Source organism: Pan troglodytes, chromosome 2 (genome assembly GCF_028858775.2).
Source record: "Pan troglodytes isolate AG18354 chromosome 2, NHGRI_mPanTro3-v2.0_pri, whole genome shotgun sequence".
NCBI lineage: Eukaryota > Metazoa > Chordata > Mammalia > Primates > Hominidae > Pan > Pan troglodytes.
The window spans coordinates 53,719,357-53,736,003 of NC_086015.1; the positions used below are offsets into that span (position 1 = coordinate 53,719,357).

The 16,647-nt window shown below is 55.6% G+C and overlaps 2 protein-coding genes across 10 annotated transcripts in view; one reads left to right on the forward strand and one right to left on the reverse strand.

Moving 5' to 3' along the window:
• Positions 1 to 447: 447 nt before the first annotated feature.
• Positions 448 to 6,027, reverse strand: MST1 (macrophage stimulating 1). 5 transcript variants are annotated; one of them, XM_016941109.4, is made up of 18 exons: positions 5,087 to 6,027; positions 4,240 to 4,387; positions 4,046 to 4,158; positions 3,854 to 3,968; positions 3,639 to 3,775; positions 3,441 to 3,557; positions 3,174 to 3,292; positions 2,803 to 2,971; positions 2,556 to 2,686; positions 2,353 to 2,455; positions 2,089 to 2,225; positions 1,964 to 1,999; positions 1,755 to 1,875; positions 1,505 to 1,578; positions 1,231 to 1,328; positions 1,043 to 1,149; positions 807 to 946; positions 448 to 682 (listed from the first exon to the last, which is right to left on the reverse strand). In XM_016941109.4, exons 1-18 carry the CDS (start codon positions 5,229 to 5,231, stop codon positions 521 to 523), a joined length of 2,172 nt encoding a protein of 723 aa, XP_016796598.1. In that variant the 5' UTR covers positions 5,232 to 6,027; the 3' UTR covers positions 448 to 520. The 5 variants fall into 5 exon arrangements, with proteins under 5 accessions (XP_016796598.1, XP_054537853.1, XP_016796600.1 ...); XM_054681878.2 differs by having other exon boundaries at positions 1,231 to 1,377; positions 1,505 to 1,582; positions 1,715 to 1,875; XM_016941111.4 differs by having other exon boundaries at positions 807 to 890; positions 1,099 to 1,149; positions 1,231 to 1,377; positions 1,505 to 1,582; positions 3,437 to 3,557.
• The window catches only part of RNF123 (ring finger protein 123), a 32,160-nt gene continuing 21,157 nt past the window's right edge, over positions 5,645 to 16,647 (forward strand). For 2 of the 5 annotated variants that reach the window (XM_016941100.4, XM_016941104.4), the window contains exons 1-12: positions 6,030 to 6,119; positions 7,643 to 7,760; positions 7,938 to 8,013; positions 13,709 to 13,788; positions 13,929 to 14,023; positions 14,451 to 14,505; positions 14,618 to 14,703; positions 15,006 to 15,092; positions 15,321 to 15,388; positions 15,546 to 15,671; positions 16,034 to 16,148; positions 16,234 to 16,338. In XM_016941100.4, the coding sequence (XP_016796589.2) occupies positions 7,679 to 7,760; positions 7,938 to 8,013; positions 13,709 to 13,788; positions 13,929 to 14,023; positions 14,451 to 14,505; positions 14,618 to 14,703; positions 15,006 to 15,092; positions 15,321 to 15,388; positions 15,546 to 15,671; positions 16,034 to 16,148; positions 16,234 to 16,338 (975 nt within the window). In that variant the 5' untranslated portion in view covers positions 6,030 to 6,119; positions 7,643 to 7,678. Of the gene's footprint in view, positions 5,699 to 6,029; positions 6,336 to 7,642; positions 7,761 to 7,937; positions 8,014 to 13,708; positions 13,789 to 13,928; positions 14,024 to 14,450; positions 14,506 to 14,617; positions 14,704 to 15,005; positions 15,093 to 15,320; positions 15,389 to 15,545; positions 15,672 to 16,033; positions 16,149 to 16,233; positions 16,339 to 16,647 lie in introns of those variants that run through there. The other 3 variants (XM_016941102.4, XM_016941101.4, XM_054681874.2) reach the window with 3 other exon arrangements.

Consider the following 16,647-nt stretch of genomic DNA (forward strand, 5'->3'; position numbering starts at 1 on the left):
GGTTCCTGCTGGTACTTTGTACCAAACCATCCCCAACCCCACCTCCCATTCTGGGGTGCAGAGACCCTAGGTTCTGGGTGTGGCAGCCACAAGGGCTTCATCTGCCTCCAGCGTGAGAAGGGAGGGAACAGTGAGAGGCTTAGCCTCTGCCTGTCCTGGCAACCAGGGCTCTGTACCAGCCTAGCTTCCCTGCTGCAGCCCCTTCCATTAGCAACTACTCTGTACCACCCTTCCCAAGAGTATGTCTGGAGGACTAGTGTGAGGCCCTGTCTTTCCACGGCACCCATGGGCAAAAGTAGTCCCAGGGACATTGCCTTGGTTGGGGAAGCCCCTAGGCTGGACAGATCACCTAGCCCAGGGTGTGCTGGGCTCAAGCCACCCGAGCCCTAGCAAGGAGTCACTGACACATTTCCTGGAAGCAAAGGCTAAGAAGCATCTGTACAGGCATAAAGAGGAAACATGGCTTTATGTCTGACAAGAAGTTTTGTCCTCCCCAAGGCATATGGTATCAAGGCTGGGCCTAACCCAGTCTCATGACCTTGTGAATCCAGTCCACAAACACAGAGACACGCGTGAAGACAGCTGGCCAGCGGGACCTTGCGCATACTCGGTTGGGGATTATAATTCCTTCCAGGACCCAGCAGTTGTGGGTAAAGCAGGCAAGTGGGCCCCCGTAGTCACCCTGGCAGGTAGGAGAACTGATGAGGGCCCCGGGCCACAGCAATGACTAGCCTGCTTCACGATAAAATAGTTCATTTCTAGCCCCCCATACCCTTCCAGGGCTGGCCCAGGGCCCTGCCACCAACCTCACAGGCCCCCACAGGGGCCAACAGTCCCTCAGTGCACATCTCACTCTCCCGCACACGTCCTCGGTGCTTGATGTTACACTCCTGGTTGGAGATGACATTCAGCAAGGCCACATTTAGGACTGTGTCATTACCCGTACCTGCAGTGAGGGGAATGGGGAGAAGGAGAGGGTCCTGGAGGAAGATCCAGGGCTGGGCCTCCTGGCCACCAGCAGTCCTGTGCACTGTGCTCTTACCTTTGGTCTCACCCCAGCCTGCAATCTCACACTTGGTCCCTGGAGGCACCACATACCATTCAGGGGGCAGGCAGATCAGGGCCACACGCTGGTTCAGGGTCACAGATCTTTAGCAAGAATGGGGGCACTCAGGGTCTGAGGCCACAAGGCCCAGCCCCACCTCACACCCTCCCAGGTTGTCCACATACCTCTCCAGCTTGAGCAGGACAAGCTGGGAGCCTGAGGGCCCACACACCATCTTGGCTACTGGGACCCGCTGTAGGCCTGGCTCTCCATGCTGTGGGTTCTGGAACAGGGTGCCCAACCATACCTCATAGCCTGTGAGAGGCATATGGCTGGGAGAGAAGCTCTGCTAGGTCATTTGTGACTCTCAGTCCATTGCCCCAAGGCTCACTTGTTAGCTTGCCTGGGGAAGGGGGAAGGTGGGATGAGACTGGGTCCCCAAACACAAGGGAGGCTCACCAGGAGGAGAAGCACTGCCGGGCAGTCAGTATCCACTGCTCCTTCACTAGAGACCCCCCGCAGAAATGCTGGCCCTGCCTAGAGGAGTGGGGAATTAGGACAGGTAACAGACTCCTGGGACAGATGCTAGACCTGCCATCTTCTGGCTAGGATCTCTGGGGGCAGGGATAGATTCCCAGCCCCCAGTGGGATAACCACAGAGGACACAACCTCAGCTCATCTCTGTGGGAGACAGGCAGTTGTGCCTCACCGATTCCGCAAGCTGACTGTCCAGGGTGAGTTGCCCGGATGGCCCCCAACCACGCGCAGCTTGGAACGACGCTGATCCAGCCGATCCACCCTCTTGCCACACTTCTCAAACTGCACCTGGTCTGTAGGATGGGGTGGGATGGATGAAACCCAGACTGTGTGGATGTCGTGGGCTAAAGGGCCTGACCCATAACTGGCCCAACTCCTAACCTGGGGGATCCAGGATTGATGGCGGCTGGTCATCAGCTGAAAGACAAAGTTCACTGGGGTTAAGGGAGCCAGCCTTTGGGTGGGGGCTGAAGCAGGGTCATGGGGGAAGCGTCACTAGTGCTCACCGCAGCGTCGCAGGGCACAGTAGTCGAATGGGGTCCTTGGGTCCATCGTGTAGCACCAGGGCCCATGGCTATCCCCATCTGGGTTCCGGCAGAAGTTCTCCTCCAGTTGTGCATGCGGTTCGGAGGTAAACGTGAACCTAGGCGGAAGCGGGAGCAAAATCGTGGCAGGGTAGTCTCAACCATTTCCAGGCTCTGGTCCCAGACACCAAAGCATGCCGCCCCAGGGTTAGGGCCCTGGCGGGGCCGGGAGCACCAGGGACTCACTGCGGCTTGTGCGGCGTCTCAGCGGACCAGCGCTGGCACTGGACACCCTTGCGGGTCTTGCTGACCGTGCCGCGGTACTGCTCCCCTGCGCCGTGGTAGCAGTCTGTGGCGGGTGCGGGCAGCCATCAGGCCGAGACCTCGCCCCGGCCCTCCGGTTCCAGGCTTCCAGCCCCGGCTCTGTATCCCCCAAGCTTGGGCCTCACCCTGGGGCCGCACGTCGTCTGTACAACGCCGGATCTGGTAGCAAAAGGCCACGCGCATGCCGGGCCGCAGTGTGAAGCACCAGGGCGCCTCTGAGCCGTCGGGGTTCCGGCAGAAGTTCTCCCGAAGGTCTCTAAGCAGGCGCTCCACTCAGCCCTAGCCCGCCAGCCTCCAGCCCTGAGCCCGTGACTACCCTCCTCCCGTCTCACCCGCAGCAGCACGTCCCAACGCCCGCCCCCCCCACCTCACTTGCACGCGTATTTTTCTGGCGTAAATCGGTGCTGATGCGGGATTTGCGCGTCCCAACGCTGGCAAGGTACGCCCGCGGTGGTGGTATTGGCTGTGCCCCGGTAGCCCTCACCCTTCCCGCGGAAGCAGCTGACAGTTGTGGCCTCTTGGCGGGGCTGTGCCTCGGACCCTTAGATGGACCGAGATAGGTCGGGCCCCGAGCGAGAGCTGAGATCCCTCTGGGGCTGGGACCAAACCCGCCTTTCCCAGGTGTACGGTACTCCACGAGATATGCTCTCAGGTCACGCCCAGCCCCTCTTACCTCCCCGGCCAAGCCACGCCCCTCCCCAAGGTTCCCAGGTACCCTCCCAGGCCTGGTCCCCGCCGCCTACCGCAGCGGGGGAGGTCACAGAACTCTCGCTCGATCTGCGGATCCGTAGTGTAGCACCATGGCCGCTCGGAGCCGTCAGGATTCCGGCAATAGTTGTCGTCCAGACCTTGGTCGAGGAACCTGGGGGCGGTAATGGGGCGTGAACAAGACCCTGGGACTCTGGCTTATCTGGCCCCGCCCAATTGCCCTACACGGAGCCCTGCCCCTGGAGTCCTGGACCTTCCCAAGCCCGGCCCCCAGGACGCCGATACCGCCTACGCGTACTTGCCCGGCTCGAAGGGGTGCTGGTGCGGGTGCTGAAGATCCCAGCGCTGGCACTCGCGCCCTGACTCCGTGCGGTCTACCGCGCCGCGGTATTCCTCGCCATTGCACCAGACACACGCGGCTGGAGACAAAGAGCCAGTGGGTTCGTGGATGGACGTGGGCTTGTCCCTCCACTCTCCCAGCTTGACCCGGCGCCGCTTACCCTCCCGGCAGGATTTGATGCCGCAGCTCTGGAAGCGCACGGCAGGGTCTGTTGTGTAGCACCAAGGACCTCCGGGGTCGCCATCAGGGTTACGGCAGAAGTTCTCTTCCAGGCCATTCCGGAGCGTGGGCGTGTACCTGAGGGCCCAGAGCATCACTATAGTGTGTGCTGGGGGAAGGCCCCAGGCCGGGACGGAGGGAAGGTGTTTGTCTCACTTGTGATCATTCGGGAACTTGTGGCTCCAAGCCTGGCAGGGCAGGCCACCCACGGTCGTGGCCATGGTGCCCCGGTACCGAACCCCATTGTTCATGATGCAGGTCCGTACGTAGTCTGGGAGCAAGAGACAGAAGATCAACTTGGGCTGAGGTCCCCTGTCTCCCACCCTGCCCCTCTCCACCCCCACTTGCCTTTCTTCTGGAAGAGGTCACAGCGCCCAGAACGCCGCAGCCTCGTGTGGGGCGAGTGTTGAGTCCATGGCAGCAGTTGGCAACCATGGCTGCTCACGTTGTAGTGGAAGGCCCTGGAGAGAAGAAGGCACAGGGTAACGCCACAGCCCAGGCTTCCCTGCCCCCAGTCTTATCTAGGCCCAGTGGCCACTCACCGGCAGTCCATTAAGGGCCCACAGCGACCAGCACACTCTTCAGCATCTGCCACATCCTCCTGCCAAGGCCCGGGCACCACCGCATGTAGCAGGTGCTGTAGCTCTGTGCCCCGGAGCACCTGGAAGTCATTCAATGGCGAGCGCTGCCCTGCAGAGTGGGCATGAGTGGGTGCAGGTCAGGTGGGCATACATGTCAGTAATGTGTATTGGCATGTCCACACTTTGTTCATTCAGGGGATCAAAGCTACAAGGCTTCTGGGATGGACCCTGTATGCACTTTCAAGGGCCAGTCTAGCCCCCTGCACAGATACTTGTGAAAAAAATTTCCCCTGGGAAGCAGGCCCAGACTTGGTAGTTATCACCAATGCCTCTGTTTAGTGGCCCAGGCACCGGGCTCAGATCTAACACATACGCTCTGTGAGAGCAGTGGGTGATGAAGCTTGCCCCACCTCATCTCTCAAATGAGAATGCTAAGGCTCAGAGCCATCACATTACCCAGCCAGGGGCCCTGGCTAGGCATTCAGACTCCAAATCTGGGCTCTCACCTGCACAAAGGCATATGCTAGGTTAGAGGGGTAGATCAGGCTCAGGAGGGGTCACTGCCTGCTGTGTGCGTGCATCTGTGTGGTCCTGACACTGCTTCAGTGCTAGAGCAGATGTGCTAATAGAGGCCTGAGTGGGCAATGTCTATGTGTTCCTAGGGCTTCCCAGCTGTGCTCAAGAGGGCAAGGTCACTGCCCCATGCCCACTGAGCCTCTGGCTCCCCGACTTTTTTCTCATCCTAGAATAGGAGAATGGGGCCAACCCCTCCTGAAGGCAGATGGGGATCAGGGTTGGGGGCACTCACCAGGGGCCCCTAAGCATTGAGTCAGAAGCAGCAGGAGTGGGAGCCACCCCATCCTTCTGGCTGGAGGCTGCACTGTGACCCACCACAGCCCCATCCGGGAAGTTGTGAAACCTGTCCCTACGGGATTGGGTGGCTCTGGCTCCATACGTCAGCTCAGGGCCTGCTGGACCCTGACCTGAGACCTGGTGACAGGAGCCATGAGGGGCCAGGCCTCAGGTCCCATAGGTCAGTTGCAAGGGCCTAGTACAGCTAGCCCCCTGAGAGGCCTCTCTACTTAGTGGACAGGTGTTAGGAAGGTTTGGTGGGGACACCTGAGGTGCCCTGGGGTTGGGGTGAAACCCCTCTGCAGCCTAGTCAGCCCAAGGGCATTGTGAAAGTGAGAGCTGCCAGAGGTCTGGGCTCCAGCCCCTGGGTGACATTAAACTTTTCTGAATTTCGGTTTTTCCCTGTAAATTGGGGAAAATTACTTGCCCCAGCTTCAACACTGCCTCCCCTCCACCCTTTTGCTGCTGCCTTATCAGGCCCCAGCTGTAGGCAGGTCAGCCCACACCCGGCGGCAGAGCCCAGAGAGGCTCGCTCATCTCAGCCGCCAGAAGTGTCATCCCAGGGAAGGTGAGCGAGGCTGTCCACTAGGACTAAATAGGGGTGGAGGTAACAGGTAGCAGGGACTCTGGCAGGAACGGCCTTTCAGACGTTTTAAGGACCGTCTGAGCGGGGCCTCTAAGTATGGGTAGGAGACAGGCGGCCTAGGGATTGCGGTTAGCATGTCGCGTTCTGCCGCAGCAGGGCTGGGAGCATCCCCAGGGCAGGCGGAGGTCGGAGGTGGTGAGGCCTTTCGGCGAAGCTGAGGCCTGGAACAACCCGGTGGGAAGCCATGGAGGGGGTCCCCTAGCGGAGGCTGGGCGCGGGCCAGTGCGCGTGCGCGGCTGGAGGCTCAGTGCGCAAGCGTGCGCGTGATTTGGCCCTGAACGGACGCCGTAGCCAAGAGGTTGGGCGGATGTTGTGAGCCGGGTCGCGGCGGCCGAGGCTCGGGGTGAGTGAGGGGCGGCAGGGCTCTGAGCCTGGCGGGTTCCGGCTATTCCCTTCGCGGTCCAGGCTAGTCCAGTGCGAGGGCACCTGCAGCGCAGGGATCTGGGTGCGAAACTCCGAGCGGAAGCTGGTCTGGCAGGTCCTGTGGAGCTTGGGGCCAGGCGGGGGCGACTTGGGGGAGCCATGCGCCGCCCTCGCCGTCCTTGGGCTCCCAGACGGAGTAGGTTCAGTTCTGAGTCCGGATACCCCGGCGGGGTTGGACGGGATAGCCGTGACAGGGAGTCCCCGGGCGGGGACAAGGTCCGCCTCTCACCTGGGTCCTCAGCAACTGACACCCGGAGCCCACTCCGGCTGTCTGGAAGGTCTGCTCATCAAATGAATGACTGCGTTTAATCAGATCTTCAACTACTCTGGTAGTGAAGGGGCACCGATCATGGACGCCCACCGAGGGCCCGAGGTCGGGAAAATCACCTTCCCGAGGAGCAGGCGTGGTGCAGACCCACAAGGGTTTGTGGCGGGAGTAGAGGGTCTGTTTGGGGTGAGATAAGAGACTGAACTGCAGAGTAGGGAGTGCTGGCTAAGGCAGTGCTGCAGAGCGAAACTCTAGACCTGCGCTGTCTAATAGAACTTTATATGATGGTGGGAATGTTCTACCTTTGTGCTGTCCAACAGAGTAACCATTAGCCACATGTGGTCATTGAACTCTTGAAATGTGGCTAAGGCAACTGAGAAATCGAATTGTTAATTTTTAAAACTTTAAATTTAAGTAACCTCATGTGGATGACGGCTGCTGTGTTGGACAGCACCGCTACACATCAGTGAGGCCAGCACCAGGGACTCAGTGCAGGTTCTGGAGCAGCTGCAGCAGCAACATGATGTGAGGGATAGATGCACTAGGAGGACCAATGGAGTTTGCCATGAGGGCTGGGCAAGGGTGGTGCTTGGATGAGGTGGGAGGCCACATGTGTGAGTGGGAATGGTGAAACTATCAGGACCATGGATAAAAGAAGGGAGGAACCCAGGGCTGAGGAAAGAGGCTCCAGCCTTGTGGGGAGTAAGTGGGACTTATGGCTAGAGATGACCAGACCAGTGGTGGTCTGCACTTGGGGGAATGTGTAGGATTGTCGCTTCTGGTTGTGAGCTGGACTCAGTATGGCTTACAACTGAGATGGATACAGGGGCTCTGCCCCTAGGACACCTCACTTTGGACATTTTGGTCTGATTTCCACAGAGCTGAGACATTTTGTTATGGTTCGGCAAAAATATATCTAGTACCTGCTCTCTGCCCAGCCCTGTGCTGGGCACAGGGACACTGGAGAACAAGAAGTGGTCCCTGTTACATGGGCCTAGACCCTGGCTACCCTCCCTGTGTAGGAAGCTGGGAGCCCCTGCATTCCCCTGCCCTATGTGTTAGTGTGCATGCCCCTGGCCTCACCTGCTCCCAAGCCTTCCTGCCATGGCAGGACTGAGGTCAGGTGTGGGGGCCCCTGGCTGGCCCTGAGTAGACAGGCTCTGTGTCTGGCTCAGCCTCCAGGACCACTGGCTGCCCATGAGAGATGAAGGATGGCATCCAAGGGGGCCGGCATGTCTTTCTCCCACAAGAGCTATAGGCTGACCTCAGATGCTGAGAAATCCAGGGTCACAGGTAAGGGCTGGCAGGGAAGGAAGGAGGCTCCTCTTGTTGGGAGGAGAAGGAAGGGACAAAGGCCTCAGGCCTTGCTGCACCTGTGGCTGGCCTAGGACCAGAAGTCTCTGGGGCCAGCAGGGGCCAGGAGCTGCACTGATCATGTGGCCCTTTTCTCCCTTCTGACTTGTGGCTCAGGCATTGTGCAGGAGAAGCTGCTGAATGACTACCTGAACCGCATCTTTTCCTCTTCTGAACATGCAGCCACCAGCAGGTATGGCTGGGTGGGTGGCCCCTCCTCACTCTGCTGGGCCAGACCAGAATAAGGAGGCTGCAGTTGTAGGGAAAGGGAGCCTGGGCTCTGGACAGATAGGCTTAGGCTCTGTTCTCACTGTGCTCCTGGCTGCGAGATCTCTGGCCAGAGAGTCTGCCTTCCGTACTCTGCTTCTTCCTGTCTCCAGGCAGTGCTAGTTCCTTCTGAGAGTCAGGGAGCAGAGGTCAGGGAGCGGGTGCACATTCATGCCCAGCTAGCACCTGGCACCTACTCCATACCCAGCATCTGCCCCTGCATGTACCTGCCCTCACCTTGGCCCCAGCCTGGCCCCTTGTAGCTTCTGACTGACCTTGTAAAGAACAAACTCCTCCAGGGCCTTTTCTTTACAAGTTTAATACTTTTAAGTGTAGTCAGCATAAAAGTTACAAGTACATTTTAGCAGAAACTTAGAGGGCCAGGCACAGTGGTTCACACCTGTAATCCCAGCGCTTTGGGAGGCCAAGGTGGGTAGATTGCTTGAGTCCAGGAGTTCAAGACCAGCCTGAGCAACATGGCAAGACCCCATCTCTACAATAAAATACAGAAATTACCTGGGCATGGTGGTGTGCACCTGTAGTCCCAGCTGTTAGGGAGGCTGATGTGGGAGGATCACTTGAGCCTAGGAGGTTGAGGCTGCAGTGAGTTGGCCTCTGCATGCCACTGCACTCTAGCCTGGGTGACAGAGCAAGACCCTGTCTCTAAAAAAAGAAGGAAAAGCACCTGCTATCTTGTTATTTTAACATGACTATTCAAATGTGATTCTTTTCTGTTTTCTTTCTTTGTGTTACATTTTTAATTTTTAATTTTTGTGGGTATGTAGTAGGTATATATATTTATAGGGTACATGAGATACTTTGATACAGGCATGCAATGCGTAATAATCACATCATGGTAAATGGGGTATCCATCCCCTCAAGCATTTATCTTTTGTCTTATAAACAATCTAGTTATACTCTTTTAGTTATTTTTAAATGTACAATTATTATTTACTATAGTCACTCTGTTCTGCTACCAGATAGGTCTTATTAATTCGATTTTTTTGTACGCATTAGCCATCCCCATCTCCCCACAAGCCCTACACTACCCTTCCAAGCCTCTGGTAACCATCCAGTACTTTGCCTCTATGAGTTCAATTGTTTTAATTTTTAGCTGTCACAAATAAGTGATAACATGCAATGTTTGTCTTTTTCTGCCTGGCTTATTTCACTTAACATAATGACCTCCAGTTCCATCCAAGTTGTTGCACATTACAGGATCTCATTCTTTTTTATGGCCGAATAGTACTCCGTTGTGTATATGTACCATGTTTTCTTTATTTATTCATCTGTTGATGGACACTTAGATTGCTTCCAAATCTTGGCTATTGTGAACAGTGCTGCAACAAACATGGGAATGCAGATATCTCTTTGATATACTGATTTCCCTTCTTTCAGGTATATACCCAGCAGTGGGGTTGCTGGATCATATGGTAGCTCAATTTTTAGTTTAGTTTTTTTTTTTTTTGAAAAAAATTTTTTTTTGAGACGGAGTCTTGCTCTGTTGCCCAGGCTGGAGTGCAGGGGCACAATCTCAGCTCACTGCAAGCTCCGCCTCCCAGGTTCATGCCATTCTTCTGCCTCAGCCTCCCAAGTAGCTGGGACTGCAGGCGCCCGCCACCACGCCCAGCTAATTTTTTGCATTTTTAGTAGAGACGGGGTTTCACCGTGTTAGCCAGGATGGTCTTGATCTCCTGAGCTCGTGATCCGCCCACCTCGGCCTCCCAAAGTGCTGGGATTACAGGCGTGAGCCAGTGTGCCTGGCCTTTTTTTTTTTTTTTTTTTTTTTTGAGATGGAGTTTTGCTCTTGTTGCCCAGCCTGGAGTGCAGTGGCATGATCTTGGCTCACTGCAACCTCTGCCTCCCAAGTTCTAGTAATTCTCCTGCCTCAGCCTCCCGAGTAGCTGGGATTACAGGCGCAAACCACCACACCCAGTTAATTTTGGTATTTTTAGTAGAGATGGGGTTTCGCCATGTTGGCCAGGCTGGTCTCGAACTCCTAGCCTCAGGTGATCCTCCCACCTCGACGTCCCAAAGTGCTGAGATTACAGGCACGAGCCACCACACTTGACCAATTTTTAGTTTTTTGAGGAACCTCCAAACTGTTCTCGATAGTGATTGCACTATTATAATTTACATTCCCACTAACAGCATACAGGGGTTCCACAACCTCGCCAGCATTTGTTAGTGCCTGTCTTTTGGATAAAAGCCATTTTAGCTGGGGTGAGATGATATCTCGTAGTTTTGATTTGCATTTCTCTGATGACCAGTGACGTTGAATACCTTTCCATATGACTGTTTGCCATTCGTATGTCTTCTTTTGAGAAATGTCTGTTCATATCTTTTGCCCATCTTTTGATGGAATTATTAGTTTTTTTCCTATAGAGTTGTTTGCGTTCTTTGTATATTCTGGTTATTAATCCCTTGTCAGATGGGTAGTTTACAAATATTTTCTCCCATTTGTGGGCTGTCTCTTCACTTTGTTGATCGTTTACTTTGCTATGCAGAAGCTTTTTAACTTCATGTCTGTTTATCTTATAATGTATGTAGTTCAGATTATGCTGTATAGAAAACTTTAAAAAAATTTATCACCTTCAGTTCTTTTCTTAAAACGTTTTTATTGAGCTATGATTAATATACAATAAACTACACATACTTAAAGTGTACAATTTGATAAGTGTTAACATATATATAAAACCCGTGAAACCATCACTACCATCAAGGTAATGGACATGTCCCTCACTTCCAAAAGTCTATAGAAGTTTGCATCCTATTTTTATCATCAAATGTTATCCCGTGAGTATTTTTCCCCATTATCAATTTATCTTACTGAGCATCTTTAGGGCCAGGGGGTCTGCTGTGGCCCATACAAGTGCCCTAGTTTGGAAGGACTTTTGCTTTTGTAAACAATGCTGTGAGTATGCCCAGGGCTGGAGTCATGTGGCTAGAGTGTTTGAACTGCAGTCACTTTTAAGACTGTTGCCAGATTACTTCTTCAAAGGATCAAGTAGGTTCTCCCTCCCTGCAGTGAGGCACGGTTGTCCCTGTCTCTCACCCCCTCATCAGCCTTAGCTGTTCTGTCTTTTACGACTTCTGCCCTTTAGGCAGGTCCAAAAGGCAGCAACGTTACCTGTTCTATTTAAGCAACTGTGGTGATCAGAAAGTGCCTGCTTGCAGAGAGTTCCTGCCCACCCCCACCCCATACTCAGTCCTGGCCTGTTCTCAGAGCCATCTGATCCCTACCTCATGTGATACCAGAGATGGTCCTACTGCTGCTGCTGCTGCTGCTGCTGCTGCTGCTGCTGCTGCTGCTGCTGCTGCTGCTGCTGTGGCCGCCAGGAGAGACAGCAGGTGGTAGGGCTGTCAGTCAGTGGTTGTGGGTATTCAGGGCCCTGAACTGGGACCTAGGAGATCCAAAAAGGTCAGGGAAGTTGCTGGTCTTGGCCAAATGGGCAGTGCTGTAGGCACTCAGTGGTGGCTGTCTCAGGCCGACTGCCCACAGATATGTGCAGTCTGCTCTCAGGACGGGCACACGACTTTTGGGGTCAGGTACAAGAGTAGCCGTTCCAAGTGTGGGCTTGTTAAGAACTGTTTTCTTTTGAGACAGGGTCTCGCTATGTCACAATCATAGCTCACTGCAACCTCAAAGTCCCAGGCTCAAGGAATCCTCCCACCTCAGCCTCCCACATAGCTGGGACCACAAGCACATGCCACAGCACCCAGCTAATTTTTTTTTTTTTTTAAGAGACAGGGTCTTACTGTGTCACCCAGGCTGGTCTCAAACCCCTGGGCTCAAGTGATTCTCCCACCTCAGCCTCCCAAAGTGCTGAGACTACAGGTGTGAGCCACCATGCTTGGCCTGTAACTGCTTTTGAGGAAGGCTCCTTTATCCTTGGGCCCACTGGGGTATTCAGAGATGGGGTTGGCTTTAGCCTTCTATGCTACTAGCTGAGCACCCCGACTGCATAGCCACCGCCTGGCCTTGGCCTGGGACAGAGCAGCAGTGGGGAGGGGCCTTTGTGCATCTCTGCTCCTACAGCTCAGGGCTGGGAGTGGCTTACACTGGGGGAATATGTGATCCCTGAGCCTGGGTAGTGGCTACTTTGTCAGGGTGCTTGTCCCACCTTTGTCCCCTTCCAGAGCTTTCTGTCTGTGTGGATGAGTGGGGTAGGAACTGGCATTAAAGGTGGAAGAGCAGGTGGTGGCAGCCTGTGGGCAGCCAGGTGTGTAATGGGCCTCTGTTCTGCCTGAGTCCTGCTGGTTACCACCACCTCACTCCCTGCTATTCTTAGCAGCTGAGCTCAGGACAGCACTGACTGGCATTAGACAGTACCCTTTTTCCTCTAGGCCTGTGTGTTGAGAGGATGAGGGGGCCACCCAGACAGATTTTTCCCAACTCCTTTGGCTCGGGTAGGTGGGTCATGTGCTCCGCTGACCATTTATGGACTGGCGGGTACAGGACAGAGCCATCCAGCAGCTCAGAGGGCTGAGCCTTTCATACTTCCAGGACATGTCCCATTCAACACAGACTCCCCTGGCTGGGTGGTGGCGAGACTGGAATCTGCCCCAAAGGAACCACAGGCCTAGGGGCAAGGGTTGGACTAGGTGGCCTTGGTACTGACCACTTTGGGAACCAGCATTTCTCCCAGCCTTCTTCTTCCAGACATCATCAGCACAGCCACCTTTGAGAGCGGACAGGTTATGTGCTATGCAGACAGCACTTGTTATTCCCTGGGCTCTTCACAGCATCTCTAACATAAGTCATTATTCTGTTTTTACAGATGAAGGAATTAAGACTTAGAGAGGGCTACTTTTTTTTTTTTTTTTTTTTTTTTGAGACAGAGTCTTGCTCTGTCACCCAGACTAGAGTGCAGTGGCGCGATCATGGCTCACTGCAACCTCCGCCTCCCAGGTTCAAGCAATTCTCCTGCCTCCGCCTCCCAAATAGCTGGTATTACAGGCACATGCCACCGCGCCCAGCTACTTTTTGTATTTTTAGTAGAGTCGCAATTTCACCATGTTGGCCAGGCTGGTCTTGAACTACTGACCTCGTGATCTGCCCGCCTCAGCCTCCCAAAGTGCTGGGATTACAGGCATGAGCCACCGCACCCGGCCACATACTTTTTTTTTTTTTTTTTTTGAGACAGAGTCTTACTCTTGTTGCCCGGGCTGAAGTACAATGACACGATCTTGGCTTACTACAACCTCTGCCCCACCAAGGTTCAAGCGATTCTCCTGCCTCTGCCTCCCGAGTAGCTGGGATTATACGCATGCACCACCACACCCAGCTAATTTTTGTATTTTTAGTAGGGATGGGGTTTCACCATGTGGCCAGGCTGGTCTCGAACTCCTGACCTCAGGTGATCTACCCGCCTCGGCCTCCCAAAGTGCTGGGATTACAGGCATGGGCCACCACACCCGGCCTGGACCGGTTATACTTTTGAGTTTAGTGGAGAATTCAGCCTTCTGACCTCCTGCATGCCAGAGTCTAGGACTAGGCACAGCCCTTTTTCTGGAGTCTAGGCAGCCCCCCTGTGAGCTCAGGGGAAAGGATGGGATTTAGTGTCATCTGGCTGATTTCAAGGACTTGTGGACCCCTGGCAGCCTCTCACTTTCCCCAGGAAACCCCTGAACTTCCAGAACCTGCCAGAACATTTGGACCAGTTGCTACAGGTGGACAATGAGGAGGAGGAAAGCCAGGGTATGTGGCCACCTCTGGAGTGGGGTTGGGAGGTGCAGAGCTGGGACGTAGGGGGCCTGGAGACGTCTGGTGAGCTCAGGACACCCTATGCATCCTGTCAAATGCTCCACCCTGCCTGACCCCACCTCTCCTCTTTTCAGGACAGGTTGAAGGGCGGCTTGGCCCATCCACTGTGGTCCTGGACCACACAGGCGGCTTTGAGGGGCTTCTCCTGGTGGATGATGACCTGCTGGGGGTGAGTGAGGGTGAGGTGTGGAGACCCAGGTCCAGCCCCTTCTGACATAGCCCCAGGCTCCTCCTGATGTGGCCCTAGTCTCTCTACTCATCTGATGGGGCTGCAGCCAAAACTTGTCCTGACGTGGCCCCAGACCATTGTGTTCTCAGTCCTCAAACTCTCCCACTAAAGCCCTGAAACAGTCTTGATGTGGCCTCAGCCCCCAGCCCTTCCCAGCACAGCCCTGAGTCCCTCTCTCATCCTGCCTTGGCCCAGGATCCTTCCTGATACAAGCCTACCCCCTCCCACCGTCCTCAGGCACAGTGCAGTGTTGGCCACCACAGGCAAATACCACCAGGGCTGGCTCAGTTGGGGATGGGGTCTTTTTCCCTTGGGGAGATGCTCTGTGTGCCTGGGAGCAAGCCCACCACCCCTCTTCTTCACCCAGGTGATTGGACACAGCAACTTTGGCACCATCCGCTCTACCACATGCGTGTACAAAGGTAAGACCTTACCCTGCTGTGGCCTAGGTAGTTAGGAGAAAGTTTAAGGGCCCAGGCATGAGGCAAGAGGCAGTCTTTGTCCACCTCGTGGCCCTAACTCAGCTCTTTCCAGGGAAATGGGTCTACGAGGTCCTCATCTCCTCCCAGGGGCTCATGCAGATCGGCTGGTGCACCATCAGCTGCCGCTTCAACCAGGAGGTACACATTGGGGAGGGGACCCCTCCCTGGGCCCAGGGAGAGCTTCTCCTGCCACAGGCCTCATCAGGTCTCCAGATCCCCTCAGAACTGCCTAGGACCCTAACTAACCTGGACTGCCCTCTGGAGAAGAAACGTGTCCCACCCAATCCCAGGCACCCCAGCTCAGAGAATACCTCTTACTCTTTCCCTCAGATCATCTGTTCCCTTCTGTAGAGCCATATGCATCCAAGGCTGGTGATTGGTGGGCTCTGGCCCAGACCCTGCCTGCCTCACCAGGGACCTCATAGGCATTTCCTCCCTAGGAGGGGGTTGGAGATACACACAACTCCTATGCCTATGATGGCAACCGCGTGCGCAAGTGGAACGTGACCACTACGAATTATGGCAAGGTGAGAGCCAAGCCCCTGTGGGTCATCCGCCCCATGACTGTTACTACAGCTTATTTGGAGCCGCTGGGCAGCCATAAGGGACTACAGGGCACCAGGGAAGGGTCAGGGACCCAGGTCCTTTGTCCTTGTGGCTAGTCTCCCTTGGGTGGTTCTGGAAACGCAGCTGGGGTTCAGAGTCAGCAGGCTGCTGGGCTTCTGTGCATCTGGTGAGGCCTCCTCTCATGGCAGGCGTGGGCAGCGGGGGACATCGTGAGCTGCCTGATCGACCTGGATGATGGCACTCTGTCCTTCTGCCTGTGAGTTTCCTATCTCTATGCACAGGCCTGGCCCCTGGGACCTCCCCAGACTGCCTCCAGTTTCCTGGGCCCTGTAAGGGGCCAGACTGAGTTTGATAGCCTGAGGGTGGGCAGCCACATGCTTAGCACTGGCTCACAGACCCACCCTTCTCCCCAGGAACGGTGTATCACTGGGCACTGCCTTTGAGAACCTATCCAGGGGCCTGGGTATGGCCTACTTCCCAGCCATCAGCCTCTCTTTCAAGGAGTCCGTGGCCTTCAACTTTGGCAGCCGTCCTCTGCGATATCATTTTGTGAAGATGGCTGTGGGCTGCTCAGAAGCTCTTGGGGAAGCTGGGATGAGGGGTTCCCTACCCCAGGGGTGCCATGGGCTGGTGGCAGGCCCTGGCTGCTGCAGAGTTAGTGGGGGGCCATGCAGGGTGTCGAAGAAAACTTTCCTCGCAGCAGCCTGGTTGGTTGGGTGCCCTTGTCTCCACTGAACAGATGAGGAATGTGAAGCATCCTCCCTAGGGAGAATAAGTGGGCAAGTTGTGATGCAAACCAGCCCTGCCCTAGAGCCCAGGCCCCGGGGTGGGGGGTGGGCAGTGGAGAGGGAGTAGGCATGTCTGAGCCACAGATAAGGCGTTGCTGGCTTAACTCTGGCACCTACCCAGTGGCAGGCTACCGGCCCCTGCAGGACCCACCGAGTGCTGACCTGGTGCGGGCACAGAGGTTGCTGGGCTGCTTCCGGGCAGTGCTGAGTGTGGAGCTGGACCCTGTGGTGAGCTGGGGTCTGGGCCAGGCGGGGTGGGGGGCTTCCACAGCCTCCTGCCCCTCACACTTCTCCCTCCTCCCCTTCCACACAGGAGGGACGGCTGTTGGACAAGGAGAGCTCCAAGTGGCGGTTGCGGGGCCAGCCCACCGTCCTCCTCACACTGGCCCACATCTTCCATCACTTTGCACCGCTTCTGGTGAGCGGCATTGGGAGGGGCATGGGAGGGGAGGAGACAGGCCATGCTAGACACGCCCGTGGTAGATGTGCCCTCACCGAGGGCTGCAGTGCTGAGGTCCCACAGCATCACCTGGCGGGGGCCCCATGTGACCAGGGCCCTCAGACCTCAGTCAGTCCCCCAGGGAAACAGGGACATTGCCAACCAAGGGCATCAGGGGATGTCCTGGAAAGAAGACTGAAGGATAATAACATCCCAGGCCAAGGAAACTGCGTGTGCCAAGCCTTAGAGGAGCCGTGGGGCAATGACCTTCTTGTCCCTCAGTCAGAC